The 19,185-nt window shown below is 43.3% G+C and overlaps 2 protein-coding genes across 5 annotated transcripts in view; one reads left to right on the top strand and one right to left on the bottom strand.

The window, feature by feature from the left end:
* Positions 1-1,482: 1,482 nt before the first annotated feature.
* tm2d1 (TM2 domain containing 1) lies at positions 1,483-8,883 on the bottom strand. The gene is made up of 8 exons (XM_035523402.1): positions 8,877-8,883; positions 8,459-8,593; positions 7,946-8,019; positions 7,703-7,811; positions 7,500-7,591; positions 5,687-5,760; positions 3,004-3,118; positions 1,483-1,870 (listed from the first exon to the last, which is right to left on the bottom strand). Exons 2-7 carry the CDS (start codon positions 8,560-8,562, stop codon positions 3,008-3,010), a joined length of 564 nt encoding a protein of 187 aa, XP_035379295.1. The 5' UTR covers positions 8,563-8,593; positions 8,877-8,883; the 3' UTR covers positions 1,483-1,870; positions 3,004-3,007.
* The window catches only part of patj (PATJ crumbs cell polarity complex component), an 88,767-nt gene continuing 78,202 nt past the window's right edge, over positions 8,621-19,185 (top strand). For 3 of the 4 annotated variants that reach the window (XM_035523399.1, XM_035523401.1, XM_035523398.1), the window contains exons 1-8: positions 9,622-9,683; positions 9,827-9,865; positions 9,948-10,126; positions 11,131-11,304; positions 11,645-11,784; positions 12,008-12,188; positions 16,577-16,705; positions 18,555-18,788. In XM_035523399.1, the coding sequence (XP_035379292.1) occupies positions 9,641-9,683; positions 9,827-9,865; positions 9,948-10,126; positions 11,131-11,304; positions 11,645-11,784; positions 12,008-12,188; positions 16,577-16,705; positions 18,555-18,788 (1,119 nt within the window). In that variant the 5' untranslated portion in view covers positions 9,622-9,640. Of the gene's footprint in view, positions 8,920-9,621; positions 9,684-9,826; positions 9,866-9,947; positions 10,127-11,130; positions 11,305-11,644; positions 11,785-12,007; positions 12,189-16,576; positions 16,706-18,554; positions 18,789-19,185 lie in introns of those variants that run through there. The other variant, XM_035523400.1, reaches the window with a different exon arrangement.

The following is a 19,185-nucleotide window of genomic DNA, read 5'->3' as shown; positions in this document are numbered from 1 at the left end:
TCCTGCCTTTTCACCTTCCCCAGGTGTGTTTCTCTCAGCACTCCGCCAGAGTCTAGCTGTACCGCAGGCCCGAGTCCCATGAGGCCAAAGAGAGGTGAAGGAATGCTGGTGTAGTTCCCTTTCCTGACTGCATTCCTCCGCCTTCAAGTGTGGAAGGAGCACAAGACTGCGAGGGTGTCACCACCAGCAGGTATAGGCATAAATCGACTCGCACACACTGCAGAGCCAACGATTAGACTTCGGTCTCTCCTGGTCCCCGTGCCCCATGCCTCTGCCCTGGTGGAGTGTGGGAATCAACGTGGTCTGCACGGCAGGATCGTCTCTCACGGGCCAGCGATACCGTGGGGGGGGGGGGGGGGGGGGGGGGGGGCGAGGAAACGGAGCAGACTGCAGAGAGCCGCACCCCAGCTCTGCCTTCTGGCTTTATAACTTACCTCTCCGAGAGAGGGAGAGAGAGAGGGAGAGAGAGAGAGAGAGAGAGAGAGAGAGAGAGAGAGAGAGAGAGAGAGAGAACGACGCACCCATAAAACACTGGGGCTGGATGAGGAATGGCCTGCTCATGTGGTGGTGGGAGAAGGGTGTGAGGGATCCAGCTCTGCATCTCTCTCTCCTGGGCAACAGCACTATAAATCTCCAGCCTCTTATCCTCCTGCTGTATTGATAAGCTCTCCTCTGGTGGAAGAGCAAAGCGTGGCCGTGTATAAACAGGGTAACGGGGCCAGGGGAGTAACCTGGCCACTCGCTGCTTTTCTCAGGCCCTTTTTTTTGGACTCCTTACAGTGTTTGAGATCAACATATTCCAGAAATAAAGTACAAATAGAAGCTAAAGATTGCATTATTTTTGCCAATAAAAAAAATCTGATCTTGCACTTGCTTAAAGAATCACCTGTTTTCGGCTGCCGTAAACATGTATGGGATTTTCAATGTCAAAGTACAGTTAGGATTTATATAGATGGAAAGATCGCCTCCAGGGACTTGTGCATCTCTAGTGTCCCAGACCAGCTCTGGTAACTTATCATACACGCTGGGGAACAGATAAAAATCCATTTCCACATACCCAAGCTGAGCTGTGCATGTTGTGGCAAGGACACTACAGTTTGTAAAAGATGCTTGCTCGCTCGCTCTCTCTCTCTCACATACACACACTCACACACACACTCACACACACAGTGGGTGAGGTCTGACAGGCCAGTGCAGCAATCACTTGAGTGTGATGAAGAGGCTGACTCTATTGGAGGTTGTATTAATGACGGGCAGAGTGAGCTGGTGGGTGCAGACCAGCAGACGCACTTGAGTGAAATTGAAGGAGTGCTTGACATTGGCCTGACACAGATTGTCTGAAGATCACAGACAGGAGAATGAATGGTCACCTTTTTCAGGGCAACTTTCAGTGTGTGACAAACAGCACATTGTGTGACAATTTTCTGGGACATGGATGCTGTACTAAACGCATACAAGACAGAAAACTGCGGACACACGGTGTGTTCCATGGAAGTAAAACTTTACTTACACTGTTCCAAGTGGCAAAATTAAAACACAACAAAAACATCTTGGATCTTAACTGTGCTGCAGTGAATATATTACAAAGGAACATAAATAGATGAATTTCATTTTACATTTCATAACAGGAAGAGGGAAGATATAATGGAGGGAGCAGAGAGGAGAGACGGAGGGAGCAGAGAGGAGAGATGGAGGGAGCAGGGCTAATAAGCTCAATGTCCATATTTACAGCCCCTAGCAGCCCTAACTCTTTACACACACACACACACACACACACACACGTCTGGTGTGTCCTTGCATCTTCCCATTTGGAAAAAGGAAAAGCAGAGATTTACAGGACACAATCCTGGATATCAGTCCCGTGTTCCCCCTAAAGCCAGAGAAAAGGAAGCGTTAGTTATGTTTGGAAGCAGGTTCACAACACTATGTAGTGAAGATAAATGCAGTTTTCCACCAGCCAGATGAGACACACATGGCCAGGGATGACTCCTGTGTTACAAATGTCTCTGCTTCTCTTTTGTCTGTGTGAGGAACATCTTCACGTGGAAGCTTCAACCTGCTTCAATCTACCAGCCTTGAGAAACTAGTTCTGGCAGCCTAAAATGGAATGTGAAACACGAGTCTATTGTGAGTCGGGGACGCCTGCGTGAAGGACGCGTGGGGCTGCCAGTGTGTGTGCACACACACATCACTGCAGGAGCCCCACAGTCTTACTGCTCCTGTCCACTTCCAACCGCACAGAAGGGCAGTGGTGCGAAAAGGGCCAAGACTTAGGTCAACGGCGCAGAGAGAGAGAGAGAGAGACAGAGAGAGAGAGGAGAGAGGACAGAAGAGAGACAAACAGAGAGGACACACTGCTCGGCTAAGGAACGGCGACCTCGGTTCCCCTCTGATGTAAACACTCCAGTGCTCCTAATGGCCTCCACATGTGATCCTTCTCCACGTGTCTCTGCCATTAGCAACGACGTGGCCTGCACCAAGCAGGGAGAGGTAGCGGTCACGGAGCAGCCGGGGCAGGGGAGCTGGAGAGAGCAGGAGCGCCCCGGAGCGGGACTACTATTTTCTTTTGGAGATAGATAATGTCCAGGCGGGCCAATGGGCGGTGCGGGAAAGGCCTAGGTCTGCAGAGAGCGACGGTAGGTGGTACGCAGTGGCCCTCTGTGCTTTGCTGAACTTTGCTTTGCAGGAACTGACATTTGATTGGTGTGTCCCCTGAGTGGGGAGCTCCTTCCGGTGTTGGGGGGGATTAACAACCTGGAGCAGCAGAACCAAAGGTGTCCTCACTCTGCCAGTTTGCCTTTTGCACCCCAGGAGGTTGCTTCAGCAAGCCGACCTTCACAACCTTCAGGCAGGTCACCCACCCAAAGAACTTTCTATATAAATCTGCTACTTTTCTCATAAGCCTATATCCTTGACCCCTTTCATGTAATAGTTTTTATCGCTTGATCCCTGTAAAAAGGGATCAAAGTGGACAGTTTTATTGTGACATACAGGGTTTCTCACCTGCTCACGGAGATATCTGCGTTCTCCTGTAGGTCTCGTTGGTTATGGAGAGTCGCGTGAGCCGTGCCCCGTAATAGTCTACGATGTAATCTGACCCGTCAGACGGACCTACAATCTGAAGGGACATATACAAGTCATCTTTTAAGAGCCCAGTCACAGGACTGATTTATACACGATTTATATACGACATGTCAACCAGTGACCAAGAACTCTCACACCAAAGTCTTTAGGCATTATTGAGTTAGAGGCAGTTTTATTAGAGAAGACAGATTCTGAGTTTGACTGTAGTCCTAGTGAAGCTCACTCCAGGTCCCACATGGTCCGCGCTGCGATGGGAGCAGGATGAGATCATGGGCGGAACTCCGCCGTGTCCGGCTGCTGTCAGAGCACGGCACGTGAATGGTGTAATGACTTCCTGCAGGTCTGTGTGCTCACAGCCTCTGCGCTGAGCCCTGCTCCGCCTCATGACAATGGCAACATGCGTCTGGCTTGGGGAAAAGACCCACCAAGGAGCACGCACAGAGCACTGACTCTGCCGTCTACGTCAGCCCGATTAGAACTCCTCCACCTGTACAGCCGCTGTTACAGATGCCCTGACGGAGGCCGACTGGGTCACTTTGCTTTGGTGTGGCAACATTAGAGAGGCTATAGGGGATGGTACATGAGTGCACACACACACACGCGCGCGCACACACACGCACGCGCGCACACACGCGCGCGCACACACACGCGCGCGCACACACGCGCGCGCACACACACGCGCGCGCACACACACACACACACACACACACACCTCTCCCGTCTCTTTAGCAAATCAGAGCAAATCGAAAAGTTACACGTCGCCATTGATCTTCAAGTGCAAGTCGGAAAAGCCAGGCATGACTGGCCGGACAGAATCGATGAATATAAATAATACCAACATGCACTAGGTGTTTATTCATTAGCAGCGGGAGGCGTCCCAGCCAACTCCGCTAAGAGGGACGGAGGTGAAATATGGCGCTAGAACGTTGAGCACTGGGCATAAATGGACTCTCAGGGGAAGAGATCCTCTTCATCAAAAATGTCACGCTTTAAAAAACGGAGCAGCCGGACAAGCGTACAGCTAATTGAGAGTGTAAGCGTGCAGCAGTGAGCCGTGCCAGCCGTACTTCTTAAAAGCATTGCTCTCTCAGGGCCTTCAATAAGACATTAGGAGAACAATAAACACTCTGAGACCCCCTGTTAATCAAAGTGCTGGGCCATTTAAAAATAAATAAATAAATAAATCTAAATTAAAATAATTAAAAGGGAGAAAGGCACCATTTCTCTGCTGGTAAGAGAGCACAGTCATGTCAGCAGAGAGGGCCAAGGAAGGACAGACGAAGGCTTGTTTTATCTGTGAGGGATTCTATATCTTATGGTTTTAAAGGTGAGGAGTTCCAAAATGGCTGGAATTTAAAGATTTAAAGAGCACAAGGGCTTTCCGGACACAGATCAAAAGCCTTGATGTAGCCTAAACCGGGTTTTCAGTAGGGATTCACTGCTGACAGCGTGATTTAGCCCTCCGATCCAACATAGCTGCGTCCAGAGGAATGAGGTGTTATAGGCTTACTACAGCAACCGAACTTTCTAGAACACATGGTATCGTTTGACACGAGCTCTGAGCTAGCAGCACTGTGTCTGCAGCACATGTCTTCCCCAGTTCATCTATAAAACTTCTCAAAGTTAAATGATTATTGCCAGCCAGCCGGGTGGCCTAGAAACACACATTAAATCAAACACGTATGCACTGTACGTTTTCACCAAGAATCATTTCCAGAGTCGTCAGTCAGCCGCATGCATAAGCATGTGGTGAAGAAGTGTGAGAGAGGAGGTGAATTTTGGGGGGGGATGTATATATGCTTCAGCTGTGTAAAGCTTCATTCAGGTCTGGAGAGAATAATGAGGACAGAGAAGCTGAGTATAGCCCTAACAACACGACAAACGGACTACTCCCCTAACTCCCAAAGACCATCCGGCTTGGGCCCCTTAATGGGGGGGGGGGGTATTTCCTGAGGGAGCTGGTGCCCAGTCAGAGTGGGGTGGGTTTGGGGCGAAACAGAGTGCACTCATTAGACTCTTTCACAGAACAGGAGCTGCCAGAGAGGAAAGCACAGAGACACAGGTGCTACACACACACGAAACGCACGCACACACACACACACACACACACACACACACGCACGCACGCACGCACGCACACACACACACACACACACACACACAAAGGAGGCGAATGGCTTTGTGAGGCTCTATGTCTATAGGGTTTAAAGTGGTTTCTCTGTTTGCAGAAACAAAATGTCTTTGACAAATGAAATGTCACACCCTTCTACTTTCTGAAAAGTGACCAAAGGTATTCATGCCACAAAACTGTTCAGGGAATTGATAGCTGGTCAAATAGGCATATCTGTTACAGCATTGTTTTTTTACCCAAGAACCAAGATGAATGTTCCCTCTATTTTTTGTAAGTGTAGGGGAATTGATCTATACAAACTATACAAACTCAGTAAGAAAAAAGTCCTGTATTTACAGTCATTTAGTTCTAAATCATGCCATTTTTAATGACAATAAAATCCTTCTAATATTGTCATTACAGCAGCACGAGCAGCTGCAACACATTCACAATCAGACAGGTCCTCAAAAGTCCTAACTCAGTCCTACATACCTGCATGGATATCAGTATGAAGTCTACCAGGCTTCCAATTCCACAGAAACCCACCGTGCAGAACTTAAGCAGTCCTAGGAAAAAAAAAAAATACAAACAGCAGGTTATGACTATGTAGCTATGTATCGACACCCTGCCACAGTCCTGTATGTCTACCGAGCTGTACGAGGTCCACGCAAACTGTTCTGAGGACAGATGCCAGGCTATACAGGCAAATAAAGCTCATCCGCCAGGGGACCTTGTTTGATTGCTTATTTTGTTGCAGGCTGTTGCTGAGGCTTTGAAGTCAGTCAGTAGCAGGTTTTTTGTAGGTCAAAGAACTTCCACAGGTGCCATGAGGGGCGAGAATAAAGGGATCAGCTCACGCGTTAGAAGCTGAGAAACTTGTGGCCTATGGTCACACTGTGTGCAAAACATCTTCAAAAGGAGGACATGCAAAGAGCCAGAGGAGGATGGCATTCAGACGGACGCTCACAGTTCGCAGTCATAATGTGTTGTTTCCAGAAATGAAGAAAGTCAACATTTTCCATTCTCAGCACAACCATTTAGATACACCCTGAATAACTGCTCGACATAAACCATTAGAGGTCCAGAATTGCAATTAATTAATCCTCTCCCATCCAGTAATTCAAACATAATTACTGTTAATCGTTAGTAATGGCACTGATAATTGGTCATTGAGAGACTTAAGTGTGTCGATTCCAGCACTGATTTCAAAAGGGCTGTCAGCAGAGTGACTGGGCAGCCCTGCGAGGCTGGGTCTCAAGAGCTGAATGGTGCAGCAGCTCGGAGGTCAGGCCAGACCAGGTGCAGTTCTCAGCGCCTTCTGGTCTGGCTCCAGCACCGTGTGGGCTCTCAGCTCACCTGCTCCTCACACACATACACGCACACGTGCACACATGGCCTTCAGTTACTAGGGCCTTTTGTGCTTCAGCAGGTGCTTTGCTGAGAAGAATGGCCTTAAAATGTGGAGTGAGAGGTAGAAAACAAGTGCCTCCCACCGCATCCTGCTCTCCTTTGGCATTAACGTTACAGTGAGAGCTAGGTGAGAATGTTAGGAGTGTTCATTTCCTCACAGCAAATGCCAATTTCCCCCAGGATTTATTCACTGGCCCAAATTTGGATCCTGAGAGAAAAAAAAAAAAACACACTAGTAAATGACTGTACTCTTGCTGATACATTTTGTTAACAGTTACAAAAGGGATAAAGCAGGAACTATTTGGGCAATATCATAAAGAACTACTTGTTTGGAAAAAACAGTTGATGATTAATGGGAACATGAAATTTCATTAGAGGCTTGAAGCTGAATGTTTTCTCTTCGACCCAGTAGCCTCCCTCTTATACCATATAAACCATATATGTAACATATTGATCACTGCACTGTAATCAAAGCTAAGCTGGGGACTGTTTCACAGAATAGAAAATACACTATTCAGAGCAGTGAGGTGCAATGATGGAACTGAATTATGAATGATGAACTGTAGAAAAGCACACAAAGTTAAACAGCATTGTTTAATATCCGTGATACTCCCAACTACACATCTGGTGGAAAAATGTGTCCTCAAAATGGAAATAAATAAAAATGCTGTCAACTCTAGAACATTTCAGCCCTGGTTAACTTGAAGTCCAACAAAACTCGGTTGCTATGAAATATTAAACAGATGAAAAGGAAAAGTGATTCTACTTGCATATGTAACGAAGTAACAAATGAGCAAAAACATAGTTACTACATAGCAAGGTGATGTAATTTATTAATTAACCTGGAGAAATTAGTAGCTAGATACTACCAGGCCCTCATAGGGTAAAGATTTACCTAGAGCTGGATAGCCCAAATAGAAACGATCTGCACCCAGCCAACCCACAAACAGTGACAAAGCAACAGCTACTTTGTAGGAATAACCAGTCCTAGCAGAAGAGAAAACACTGTCATCAATATGCAATAGGAATAATAGTATGTACAAACACATTCCGTATGTTTACTATTTGTTCATGCAAATTGAGGAAGTGTTAACATACACATTACGACATGGTACACTTTTATTAAATCCAACCTCCTCCCCACTGAATCTGAACTTGGTCCCATTTGACAGCAAACAGGTGATGTTAGGTGCAGGAAGGCATTCCACTGAAAACAATGAATGATAAATGTTGTACAAGGAATAATGTATAAATCAAAAAACTGCACTTTATGAATCCTAAAAACAAAAACAAAACAACTGTCTGTAAAAGTTATCTTTGAACTGAAATACTATAACTTACCCCATGCCAGAAGATCCTTGCAATTTTCTGGCTCTTGAGTTGCATCATCAATTTTAGGGCTTTTGCAAAGATACTTGAAATTATCAAGGAAAATTGGGTTCATTTTTTAAAATTCAGACATAGTAATGCTATTTACCAGAGGAATAAAACTGTCATCAAATGACAATGTCGCAAAGTGGAACATGGACTCCCAGTAAAAAGGAAGGGGAAACGGTTACCCAGTACCCCACCGCTGTGTGTATGTATGTACACACATAACAACCATCTTAAAAGTGGTCAGCAACAACAACGCTGTCGTAGATGTATCGTAGCGCACTACTAATCCAATATCAGATTTAATTCACTCCCTTACAAATGCTGTTTGTGTGCGAGACACAGTCCATTAGCTGGCCCAGCTTTCACTACTCTAGCTAGCTAGCCTAGCTAACGAACTATCCTAACTCCTGTCAGCGTTAGCTAGCCACACCGAGCAGCGTTAAACTGCCTTTCTTCCTCTCCTTTATCAGAGGATATTGTCCCACACGGAGGTCTGCACAGCCATCAGCGTTATTCGTGACGATCTGAGGTAAAGTCGAGCAGAGCAGCGCGCAGAACAGGCCATTCCAGGTCGCGGCCATGTTGGAAGCGGCAGTCACGTGACCTAAAACCCTTTTAAAGAGACAAACCGTTAGAAAAGTAACCGAAGATTTGTGTCCTGTGAGGGTTTAGCCGGTGGTTTTTGTTTTTAAAGAGCGTTAGTTTGACCGCCCCGTCAATGAAATGGAGTTGTGTTATCAGATAGAGTTTGAATCTACGGGTTCCGTAGAACTTTTAATTAGTTTGTTTTGATATAACTAGCTAACCGACGAGCTAGTAAAGTTTCGCTAGCCAGCTAGCTAATCCGCTTCAGCACAGCCAGCCAGCTCAGTTAAGTCAACCTGCTAATACCTACCGAAACACCCGCTAGAAGTCTTGACGTAAGGGACAGACAGCAGGTTTGTGCATTAATAGATATGGTGCATCTCAACACGACTCTGGTTAAGAGTTCTGGGTTGAAATAGTTCTAAAAAGATGCACTTGGTCTTAAAGTTGGTAATGGTGCGTCAGTTTCACACAGTAGCGTTAGTGCACCTGTTAGTGTTAGCTACTAGCTGTGTGTTACGCTATATTAGGACAAGTGCAGTGTTTGCAACTCAAACTAACTTTATCCTAGAGGAATGTGTGACCACAACACCTTTTTTCTTTCTGAATACAGTTTATTTTAGGGGATGTGCACTGTGCTTTAAATGCAGTTAGCTAACCTAGCTGCTTTCATTAAGTTAACTTCCTGTTTTAAGGTGAGGCGAGAAACCTCATATTACTTCCGTCCAACAGGTAAGGAAAGGGCGCTGAAAACAACAAAATCTCAGTCGAAACTTCGCTTAAACAGCTGTTTCAGTGTTCTGTTAGACGTCAAACGTTATTCCTGGGAACTTGTAGCTCACTCTAAAAACATTTAGTGAACCGGTAAAGCATTTGTCATCATTTGCAGCTTAGTAGTGGAACCTTTTTTTTTTGTGGTTGATCATAATAACGGTGGCTAATTCGTTAGCTCTACGAGCATACCGAAACTGGCCATGGTAGCGTCTGAAATAACAGCTTGGACCCTCGTGTAATTGTTCTGCTTTTCGAAAATGTGTTTTAAAAATAATTACTCAAAATAACTTTCCGTCAGCCATGTGTTCAACGTGTGAGAACGTGACAACTTTCACATCTACAGGTGTACAAGCACATTCTCCTTTTCCAACAAGGATATGTGAGGTCGTTATAATGTACATAACCTAAGTGTTGCTAAAACAGATTTAATCTTGCATTGTTCATGTCCGTTCTATGTTTGCGCTTCTTCAAAATCAACCACACCAGGCTTCAAGGGAAGAGCAATGTATGAAAATGTACCGACAGGTATGGTATATTTCCACAAATTGTAGTCAAGCATTGTAGTTATTAGTGTTTTCAGTGTGTGTGTGATTATGTTCATGTTCAGTGACTGCAGTCGAGCGCCAGCAGGTACTCCAGGCCTTGGAGAGGCTGCAGTCGAAGCTTGTGCAGCGTGAGGAATGGACTCATAGTGATAGGCTGGGAGCACTGAAGGAGGCCCTGCAGAGCCCTCTGCTCGGCCGCATACTGACCTTGCAGCACTCCGTCAAACAGCTCAAAGACCAGGTTAGACTTGGCTCAGCAGTAACAACACGCGTAGCTATGTCGGACAGAATCGGCCTGTTTGACGAGTATTCTTCAACCATATCTCTGTTATTTCCAGTGATGGTGCTTTTGTGAGTGTTGTCAGTTTAATACAGTTATTGTCATTTGTCATATACAGTTATTAATTTGGCCATTGTTATCTTTAAGTTCCTTAAAGATGAAGGTGAATAGCTACTGCTTCCACTGCTGCAGTTTCAGAGTATACACATCACGCTTCTCTACTGCTGAGTGGAGACATTGAAACCCCCTTGCTGGTATTTGTATTCAGCCGGAGGTTTTATTGACACAAGAACCCTCTACACAATAAACAATCCACTTGCCAAATTAAGATAATGGCAATAACGGAAGCTTGCTTTCATATTCTAAGTGCTGGGAAGGTCAGACAAGTACCCACGAATGCGTCAGGTGAAAACCTATTGTGTATACTAAGGCGGGTGGCTGAGAATTTCTGTTTTGTGGATCTATCAAGCCTTAATATCTACTGTCTTGGTTTGAGTAACTGCCTTGTCTGAGACATATTGATGAAATGGCCAGGAACCTGCTCCGTCAGCCCGGCCTAAATAAGCAGAAGACTGATAAGTTTCCACAATGTGAGTCTAAAGGTCATTAATACATTACCTGTTTGGGAGTAGGGAGAACTGCAGAGGAATGTATTGATTTCTCCCCCCCCCCCCCCCACTTTCCCTCCTCCTATAGGGGATGGTTGCTCTTGCCTTATTGCTTTATGCTGTACAGTAGCAAACATTCACATTTGACATGTAAAGTGCATTTTGAGTGCCTGGTGTAAAGCATCATATTGCACAATCAGCAATAATCAAAATTAGGTTTAATTAATTCATGACATGATGTATATTTGTTATTTATCGATATTTATAGACTTATAGTCAGTAGCAGTTCCTTCATCCCAATGTGTAATAATTAAATTACACACAAGAACCTTTGCCATCTCTCTTTCTGTTCTGTAGCTGAACTCTATGCCACCTGATGCGTCCAGCGAGTTCAGTTTCTCCAGGAAGGGCCAGCTGATTGTGAGCGCTAGTCGTCCAGGGAGCAGTCTGAGTTCCGTAGCGTCCAATGGCACCACAGTGTCCACTGTGTCGTCAGAGCAGCTACAACGGTGGCTCCAGGCAGCAGCTAAGGTGAGGCACGCGCTCCTCTGTCCTCTCTATTATGTGTCTGTGATGAAACCAGAGATAAGGCCTTATCGACGGCCTTCTGGAGGTAGTTTTCTGGGTTTGTTTTTTTTGCGCGTGTGTGTGTGGCTCTAACAACTACTTTTTTCTACTCATATCTAATGTGTTTGGTTAATAGAATTTTTATCAATAGATGGGTAGTTTTGCATTATTTGTCATAATACCCTTACATCATCATCTCACGTAAACACACACACAAACATACATGCATGCACACCAACAACCCTCTTGTTTCTACAATACCTAACCTCAAATATGCATCTCATTACATGCGGGTCCTCCACAGGGGAGAAAGATGGAGCATGTGAACCTTTCCAGGCCTGTGTCTGGAGGCTTGGGCTTCAGTGTGGTGGGTCTGAGGCCTGATGGAGTGGGCGCTCATGGAGTCTTCATCAAACAGGTGCAGCCCGGGAGCATTGCAGCAAGGTGAGCTCAACACTCCAGTACTTCCAAGCGTTATGCCCATGGTAGCCATTAGTAACGATGAATTTAGGGAAGAGAGCAATGATCCATAAAATTTGCTTTTCATTCAATTAATGATATTTATTCATAAGAAATAAAATAAGTCTCAAAGGTCCCTGACCAAAGAACTACAATAAATCTTTTAAGGAAGAATGCTGTTTAATTAAAGGTCTCTGCCAATGCTTAGAGATGGCAGGTTGCAGGAGAATGACCAGATTCTGGCCATCAATGGGATTGCTCTGGACCAGAGTGTAACCCAGCAACAGGCCCTTGCTCTGCTGCAACAACAGAAGGATCGAGTGGAGCTAGTGGTGGTCAGAGACACTGCAGCCAAACTAGGCCTTCTCCCATCTGGATCTGTTCATACGGTAAGGCCAGTTCGGGTGATTTTTACCAAAGTGAACGAGTGTTTTCTGTTATTCATGCATTTACTATGGGCACTGACTCAGATCCTAGAAGTGTGGCCCTAGGCCCTTTCTAAGAATTTAGTTTTCTTTATCAAGTGTTTAGGTATTTGCATATCTAAATGTATTATTTCTTAGTATGTATATGTTCAACTGGTGGACCGTTTCCTCTGTTTTTGGTTTAAAATAGGTTTCATGGTTCATTAAGTCATCCATAATCAGAATGTACAATTGAAGGAGCCCTTTGGGGAAAAAAATAAAACTAATAAAATTGCATTTCCCCTAACTCCTAGACGGCCAAAAAACACAGGTAATTTTTACCTTCGAAGTGAGCGGGAGGGAATCTAGTTGGGCAAACGTGAATGCTCTGATTGGCTGAATGGTCCTCTTTCACCAAGTGTGAGAAATTAACTCTCTAAGAAGGAGAATGAGCTTGGAAGAGCTCATCAGCCATAAGAAGAAGCTAATTAAAGACTCTACCTATAAATAGTCGCTCCCCTTTGGCCACCTTAATTAAATACTGCTTTGAGAAGGTGTTGGTGTGAAACCACACAGAGAGCTAGGGCATGGAGATTTTAAAAGAAAATACATTTTTTTAGATTGATTTCAGCCTGCTTAGTTCTGTGTATTTCTGGGCCTTTTTAACATGCTTTTTTACCACTCGTATTGTTTTAATACCCTTGGATGGAAGCCATGTCCTGCATATCAAAACCAGGCCTTTGCCTTTGTTTAATTCATGTGATAGTTCTCACGAGGTCGAGTTTAATGGAGCACAAGGCAAAAGTCTGGGTTTTATTTGATTGCTTGTTGCCAGGCTTAACTACCTGTCACCAAATGTCATGATTGGCTGTAACAGAGTAATAGCCAGCCCTGATCTTTTTTATCATTCTGCTGAAATTCCCACTTGGCATGCTGTATCGGAAGAAAATTAGATTTTGTGACAAATACAGCTTTACATGAGAGTCCAGCAGCGTCTGGATAACAAATCTAAACGTAGAGGCTGCAGTTGGGAAAACATAGCATTTATACTGTGTGCACAATTATTAAGCAAGTTGTATTTTTGAGGACTCATATTATTATTATTATTATTATTATTAATAATAATAATAATAATAATAATAATAATAATAATATTGAACAATGCTCTGTCAATCCAAAATGTTGTTAAACCTCAAACCTGAATATTTAAGACCGTAAAAGTGACGTTTTGGCTTTCTTAGGAGAATATCTAGGTAACTATTAATGTGCAGAATTATTATGCAAATAAATGAAAAACAGAAATTTTCCCATCAGTTGGTTGTTGGTGAGAATAACAAACAACTCAATTTACAAATAAACATTTCAAAACAAACAAACAAACAAACAAAAAAAAGTGACCAATATAGCCACCCTTCTTTTCAATAACAGTCATAAGCCTTCCATTCATGGAGTCTGTCAGTTTCTTAATCTGTTGACAATCAACTTTTTATGCAGGAGCAACCACAGTATTCCAGGCACTATGCAGAGAGCTGTACTGTTTTCCTTTACTTTAAATCTCCTGTTTAAGAAGGGCCCACAAGTTCTCAATAGAGTTTAGGTCAGGTGAGGAAAGGAGGCCATGTCATTTATTCTTTCATCTTTAAGGCCTTTACTGGCTAGTCACGCATTGGACTACTTCGTGCATGAGATGGAGCATTGTCCTGCATAAAATTCATGGTCTCCTTGAAAGATGCAGACTTTCCTGTACCACTGCTTGAAGAAAGTGTCTTCTAAAAACTGGCAGTAGGTTTGAGAGTTGATTTTTGAGTTCATCTTCAACCCGAAAAGGTCCAACTAGCTTTAACACATGAAATATAAATGTTAATGTAAACTAGCTAATTTGTTAATAATATGAGCCCATAACAGTACCACACCTCCACTTTGCTGGCGTCTGTCGAAGTGGAGCTCTGTGCCCGTTACTGATCCAGCCACGGGCCCATCCATCTGTCTGTCAAGAGTCACTCTCATCTCATTCCATAAAACCTTTTGAAAAATCTGTCTTCAGATATTTCTTGGCCCAATCCTGATGTTTCATCTTATGTGTCTTGTTCAGTGGTGGTTGGGTTTCAGCATTTCCTCTCTTGGTCATGTCCCCGAGTACTGAACACCTTATACTTCTGGGCACTCCAAGTAGGCTGCAGGTCTGGCATATGACCGCACTGGAGGATAACGGGTTCCTGGTCGCTTCATGTTTGATTCCTCTCAAATCTTTGGCAGTTCATTTGCATTTCTTTTCTCAACACGTTTCTTATGACCCTGTTGACTATCTGTAACAAAACATTTGATGGTTCTGTGATCATGCCCCAATATCTTAGCAAGTTTAAAAGTGCTGCATCCCTCTGGAAAAAAGAAAGGGGGGGGGGAGAAATATATAAAATTATTCAAAAAAATTTTGACTTCAGAGGCAGTTAAATCTATTTTTTGGCCCATTTTGTCTGAGGAAAAGAAGCTGCCTAACAATTATGCACACCTTGATATAAGTTGTTGATCTCCTTAGGCCACACCCTCCCTCATTACACAAATGCACATCACATTATATGCTTAAATCCACTAAGCATTCACTGTTAATACACCTTGGAGTTGGACAATATGCATAAAAATGATGTTATGGTCAAAATACTCTCTTGCCTAATACTTGTGCACACAGTGTATACTCACCTTTTTGGTTTGTGTTGTAATTTATGCACAGCATTTACAGTAGATATAGCTCATGAGGAAGAAGAGTGCATTCTTAAATGAATATCAGTTTCTAAGTTTTCGCATGTGTCAGTCAGACTCTGAAGAAATTTGTTTATTCTTACATGACCTTTAATAGATTTATCTCAACAAGCCTAACAGTGAAGACATCAGTCTACAGAACCACAGCATGTCCTATTTGTAAAGCCTATATTTAAACAATCTCTAAATCCCCTCCCTGCCTCAGTCTGTTCCCTTATTTTGCAAAGCTGAAAAAATATTTATCTATGTAAGATTGTCCAGGCTCCAGGGGATCACTGATTCATAGCCCTGTGCCTTAAAAGGCGTGCCGCACCAGCTAACTTTGCTATGTTTTCCCTTGCTTCCCGTGCCCTGCTGCCTTGGTCTCTCCATGAGCCTGGCCTTCCAAGGCTTAAAAACTCCTCTTGAATCCTAATTATAGTGCTCAGGAGCGTTTCAGAACGGGCTCAGCTCTGCTGCACACTGGCCTGGCGATGCCTGACCCAGGAGGCACATCAGGGCAGCATCTTCCCTGACTCTCTCTTTCCCCCCCCCCCCCCGAGGAGTCTTCTTCCCAGAATCCAAGTGCTCTTAGGCCTCATCTCCCACCATGACTTTCTAATTAAAACTCAATTACTCTTTTTTTTTTTTTTTTTTTTTTTACTAAGTCACTAATATATAGCTGTTTAATTACACTATAGCCTTAAAAATGTTTGTATTAGATATTTAGCCCCATATTGTTATGTTTATTTTGTGATGGTATCTCTTTTATGGAGCAGGTATCTTTTTATGAATCCTTATTTCCATCTCTCTTCACATGTTTTCCTTTGTCTATATCATTTTCGTCATTGTCAGATTTACAATTAAAAGACAAAGATACACTGACAAAAATAGCACAGACCAGTCAAACTCTCTTGTCACCCTCAGAAACTGCTAACGAATGGCTGTAGCTCAGGCTCTCAAGTTCTTATCTTGTAAAGTTCTTTTCTTTTTGCGAAAGGATAAGTGCTAGTGAGAAGTTTTGTCTCCTGAGAGGGTTGCGATGGAACAGCAAAGGGAGGGTTTCATTAGACGTGCGAAAATTGCTGAGGAAGTCACCCATCAGATAAGGGGCAAGTAATAATAGAAACGAAATGTTCTGATTGCAGGTCATTAATAAGTGCCCAAGGAGAGTCTGGTGATTAGGAGCATGGGTAATGTAGGAGCAGTGAGTTAAAACAGACATGGAAAGACACACCTGGGGTTTCCTGACCCTGACATTGATCAGTGACTTGTGTGTGACATTTAACACGTTCATTAGAATTTTTGGCTTGTAAGAGCTCTCTGTTGATGTATGGATCCAGGTCATAGTTGTTCTACTTTAGTGAACCCATTGTCTAGTCACACTGTTGTGTTGAAACTTAACTAAAGAGCTCTAATTTAAGTATCCAGTTTGAGGGCTCAAACTGAGACAACCTGACGTCAGTTGATGTTGCTGATTTAAAATAAATGACTAAGTGTATTGTTGAACATTTGTTGTAATTGTTATAATGTATGAACATTTGTGAATGTATTTGACTATTGTTGATTTCCCCTCAAGCATGGATATTTTAGTTATTTTCTGTGTGTGTGTGTGTGTGTGTGTGTGTGTCTTACAGGATAAGTGGGGACATGTGGAGGAGATTGAGCTGATGAATGATGGCTCAGGCCTGGGTTTTGGGATCGTGGGTGGCAAGACCACTGGAGTCATTGTGCGTACTATTGTACCAAACACCGTTGCTGATAAGGTTTGTGTCCTACGCAGTGTCTCTCAATCCAAGACACGCAGTCCTTTTAATACAAGGTGATTTGGATGCTGTAACCCTGAGTAGCTCATGAACGTACACTGTCTGTTGCAACTTTCTAAATTCTTACTTTTTTTTTTTTGTTCTACTTAGTGTGTGTGTGTATAATATATATATATATATATATATATATATATATATATATATATATATATATATATATATATATATATATATATATATATATAAAATTTATTTTTATTATTTATTTATTTTTTACGCAATCACAGATAAAGGAGCACTGCTTGTTGGTACTTAATATATGACCTGTCTCTATATATTTGCAGTCTTCTCTCTGTGAATGTGACTCTAAGTGTGTTGGTGACTGAGGCGCATGCAGTAGAACTAATGTATCACTGTGTATCAACCATTCAGTTAGAAAGAAGGAAGTGAACTGAAAAACAGTGATGTTGAGAACCACCTCTCTGTTATAGGGCATGGCAGAAAAGATGTGCTTAGTGCTCTGCATTCAAAAGTTCACATAGAATGAACTTTTTAGATTTCTTTATCCGGCCTATTCTATGGTGAACCTACTTATATTTACCATGGGAACATGACTTAAAAAACAAAAAAAAAAACCAGTTGATTTCCACTGTACCCTCTTGAATTGGGTTACAATAAAAGGGGCAGGCATTGAAAAAAGAACACTGTCCTGTTTTGAAACCACACACACTCAGCCCCTCTCCTCTTCCTGCCAGTGTCCAAAGCTCAGGCAACAAAACCCTTCTTGTTCAAAAGGCACAGCACTTGCATTTCACACATCACTGGATCTTATGCTCCAAAAAAGCTGTCAAAATTGGAGCTTTGTTATCCCTGGCGTTTCCCATTTCAGCTTTTAATGGCTGCACCAGGCTTCAATGCACCCCTGCTGTCCTGAACACACAGGCAGCGCTGGGACGTGCAGATTTGTCTCGCACGTACAGCATCAAAACGCCATTTCATGTGTCCTTTCTGCACAATGCCACAATGTTCTCCTCGCCTGTCTGTGTGTAAAGATTCTTTAGTCTATCCTTTTCCTCCTGTAGTTCATTCTGCTCAAGTCCTCTAGCAGAAGATTACGTCACTGGGTTTAGCCAGGCAAAGGAAAGGCCTTGTGAGAGCTGTCCTTTAACTCGGCGAGTTATTACACTGTTTCTGGCACCTGTTTGGGGCTCAGCCAGATTAGGTTGTAAATGTGTGCTTTAGTTGGTGACTGTGTTGGAGAGTGGATTATGGTTCTTTCTGCCCAAAAAATGTTTTTAAAAGTTGTTGTTGTTGTTTTTTTTGTTTTTTTTTCTCCCTTTATTTTCATCTTCATTTTCATTCTGACCATCCTCCTCTTCGTCTTCATCGTCTTCGTCATTATTTTAATTTTCTTCTTTTTCTTGTCTATTTAGGGTATTTAGTGAGTTACCATGGATATTTCATTAAAGTTAACAAAATTGCATTTCCAATCGCCACAAGTATTTCTGTTTCTTGTTTGGTAAAGGCATAGATGTTCTCAGATTACCTCCAGGTGGCTGTGCTGGCCATCCTAGCTTGTCTGACTTGCTCACTTTGTGACTAGTTTATTTGCCTGAATTTACAGTAATATGGCACTGAACTTTGATGGAAATGGAAGAAATTGGTCATTTGTTTTCTCATCAGAGCCAGTTGGACTTGATTGCAGAACTCCAGATCACGCCAGCTCCCCTCACTGATACTATTCTTTCACTTTATTCACTCATCCGTTCACTTCATTTGCTTTATTTACTTAATTCCTTTATTATATATATAAAAATGTCTCCCCTGTTTCCCATACTCCCCATCTCAGGATGGGCGGCTCAGGACTGGTGACCACATCCTGCGGATTGGAGAGACACTTACGCGGGGGCTGTCCAGCGAGCAGGTGGTGCAGGTACTGCAGGCCTGTGGTAGTTGTGTGCGCATGCTGATTGCACGGGACCCCCTGGGTGAAGTGCAGCCTCCTGCGCCCCCCCCGCCCGCGCCAGCCACAGCACCCATCACGTCCCTGCCTCCTCCACCTGCACGCAGAACCAGCAGAACGGTGAGGTCACAGTACAGCATTGGGTGGGTGTGTGTGTCTGATGCTTTTGCAGACAGTGACTTCATTAACCAGCAGCAGGGGCAGTTTGCCTGGAGAAACTCAGTTATGTGCTTATAGTCAGGACACAGAAGAGGCAATTATCAGCTAGAATTGAGTCGTCTTGGGTGGTTACAGAGTGCTCTGTGTAATTGAAAAATGATGCATTCATAAATATATATTTTATGTTGAAAGCACAGAACATAAAGAAGGTTTATATAAATTCCAATATGGGATGCTAAAAAAGCTTGTGCTTATCTATAGCAGTACTTAAACTTTGTCTATTGTTTGATTAAAAGCTCTTCTTTATTACAATTAACTATTATGTAAAGTGTATAGTCAGATGTCTGGGTGACAGTTG

This window comes from Electrophorus electricus, chromosome 26 (assembly GCF_013358815.1).
Source record: "Electrophorus electricus isolate fEleEle1 chromosome 26, fEleEle1.pri, whole genome shotgun sequence".
Classification (NCBI taxonomy): domain Eukaryota; kingdom Metazoa; phylum Chordata; class Actinopteri; order Gymnotiformes; family Gymnotidae; genus Electrophorus; species Electrophorus electricus.
This window is presented reverse-complemented; position numbering and strand designations above follow the sequence as displayed.

Coding starts and splice junctions, on each gene's coding strand:
- tm2d1 (XM_035523402.1), bottom strand. CDS start 8,562: ATGGCCGCGACCTGGAATGGCCTGTTCTGCGCGCTGCTCTGCTCGACT. Junction 8,020..8,458: donor GCAGACCTCCGTGTGGGACA/ATATCCTCTGAT, acceptor TGATAATTTCAA/GTATCTTTGCAAAAGCCCTA. Junction 3,119..5,686: donor TCATACTGATATCCATGCAG/GTATGTAGGACT, acceptor ATGTCCCTTCAG/ATTGTAGGTCCGTCTGACGG.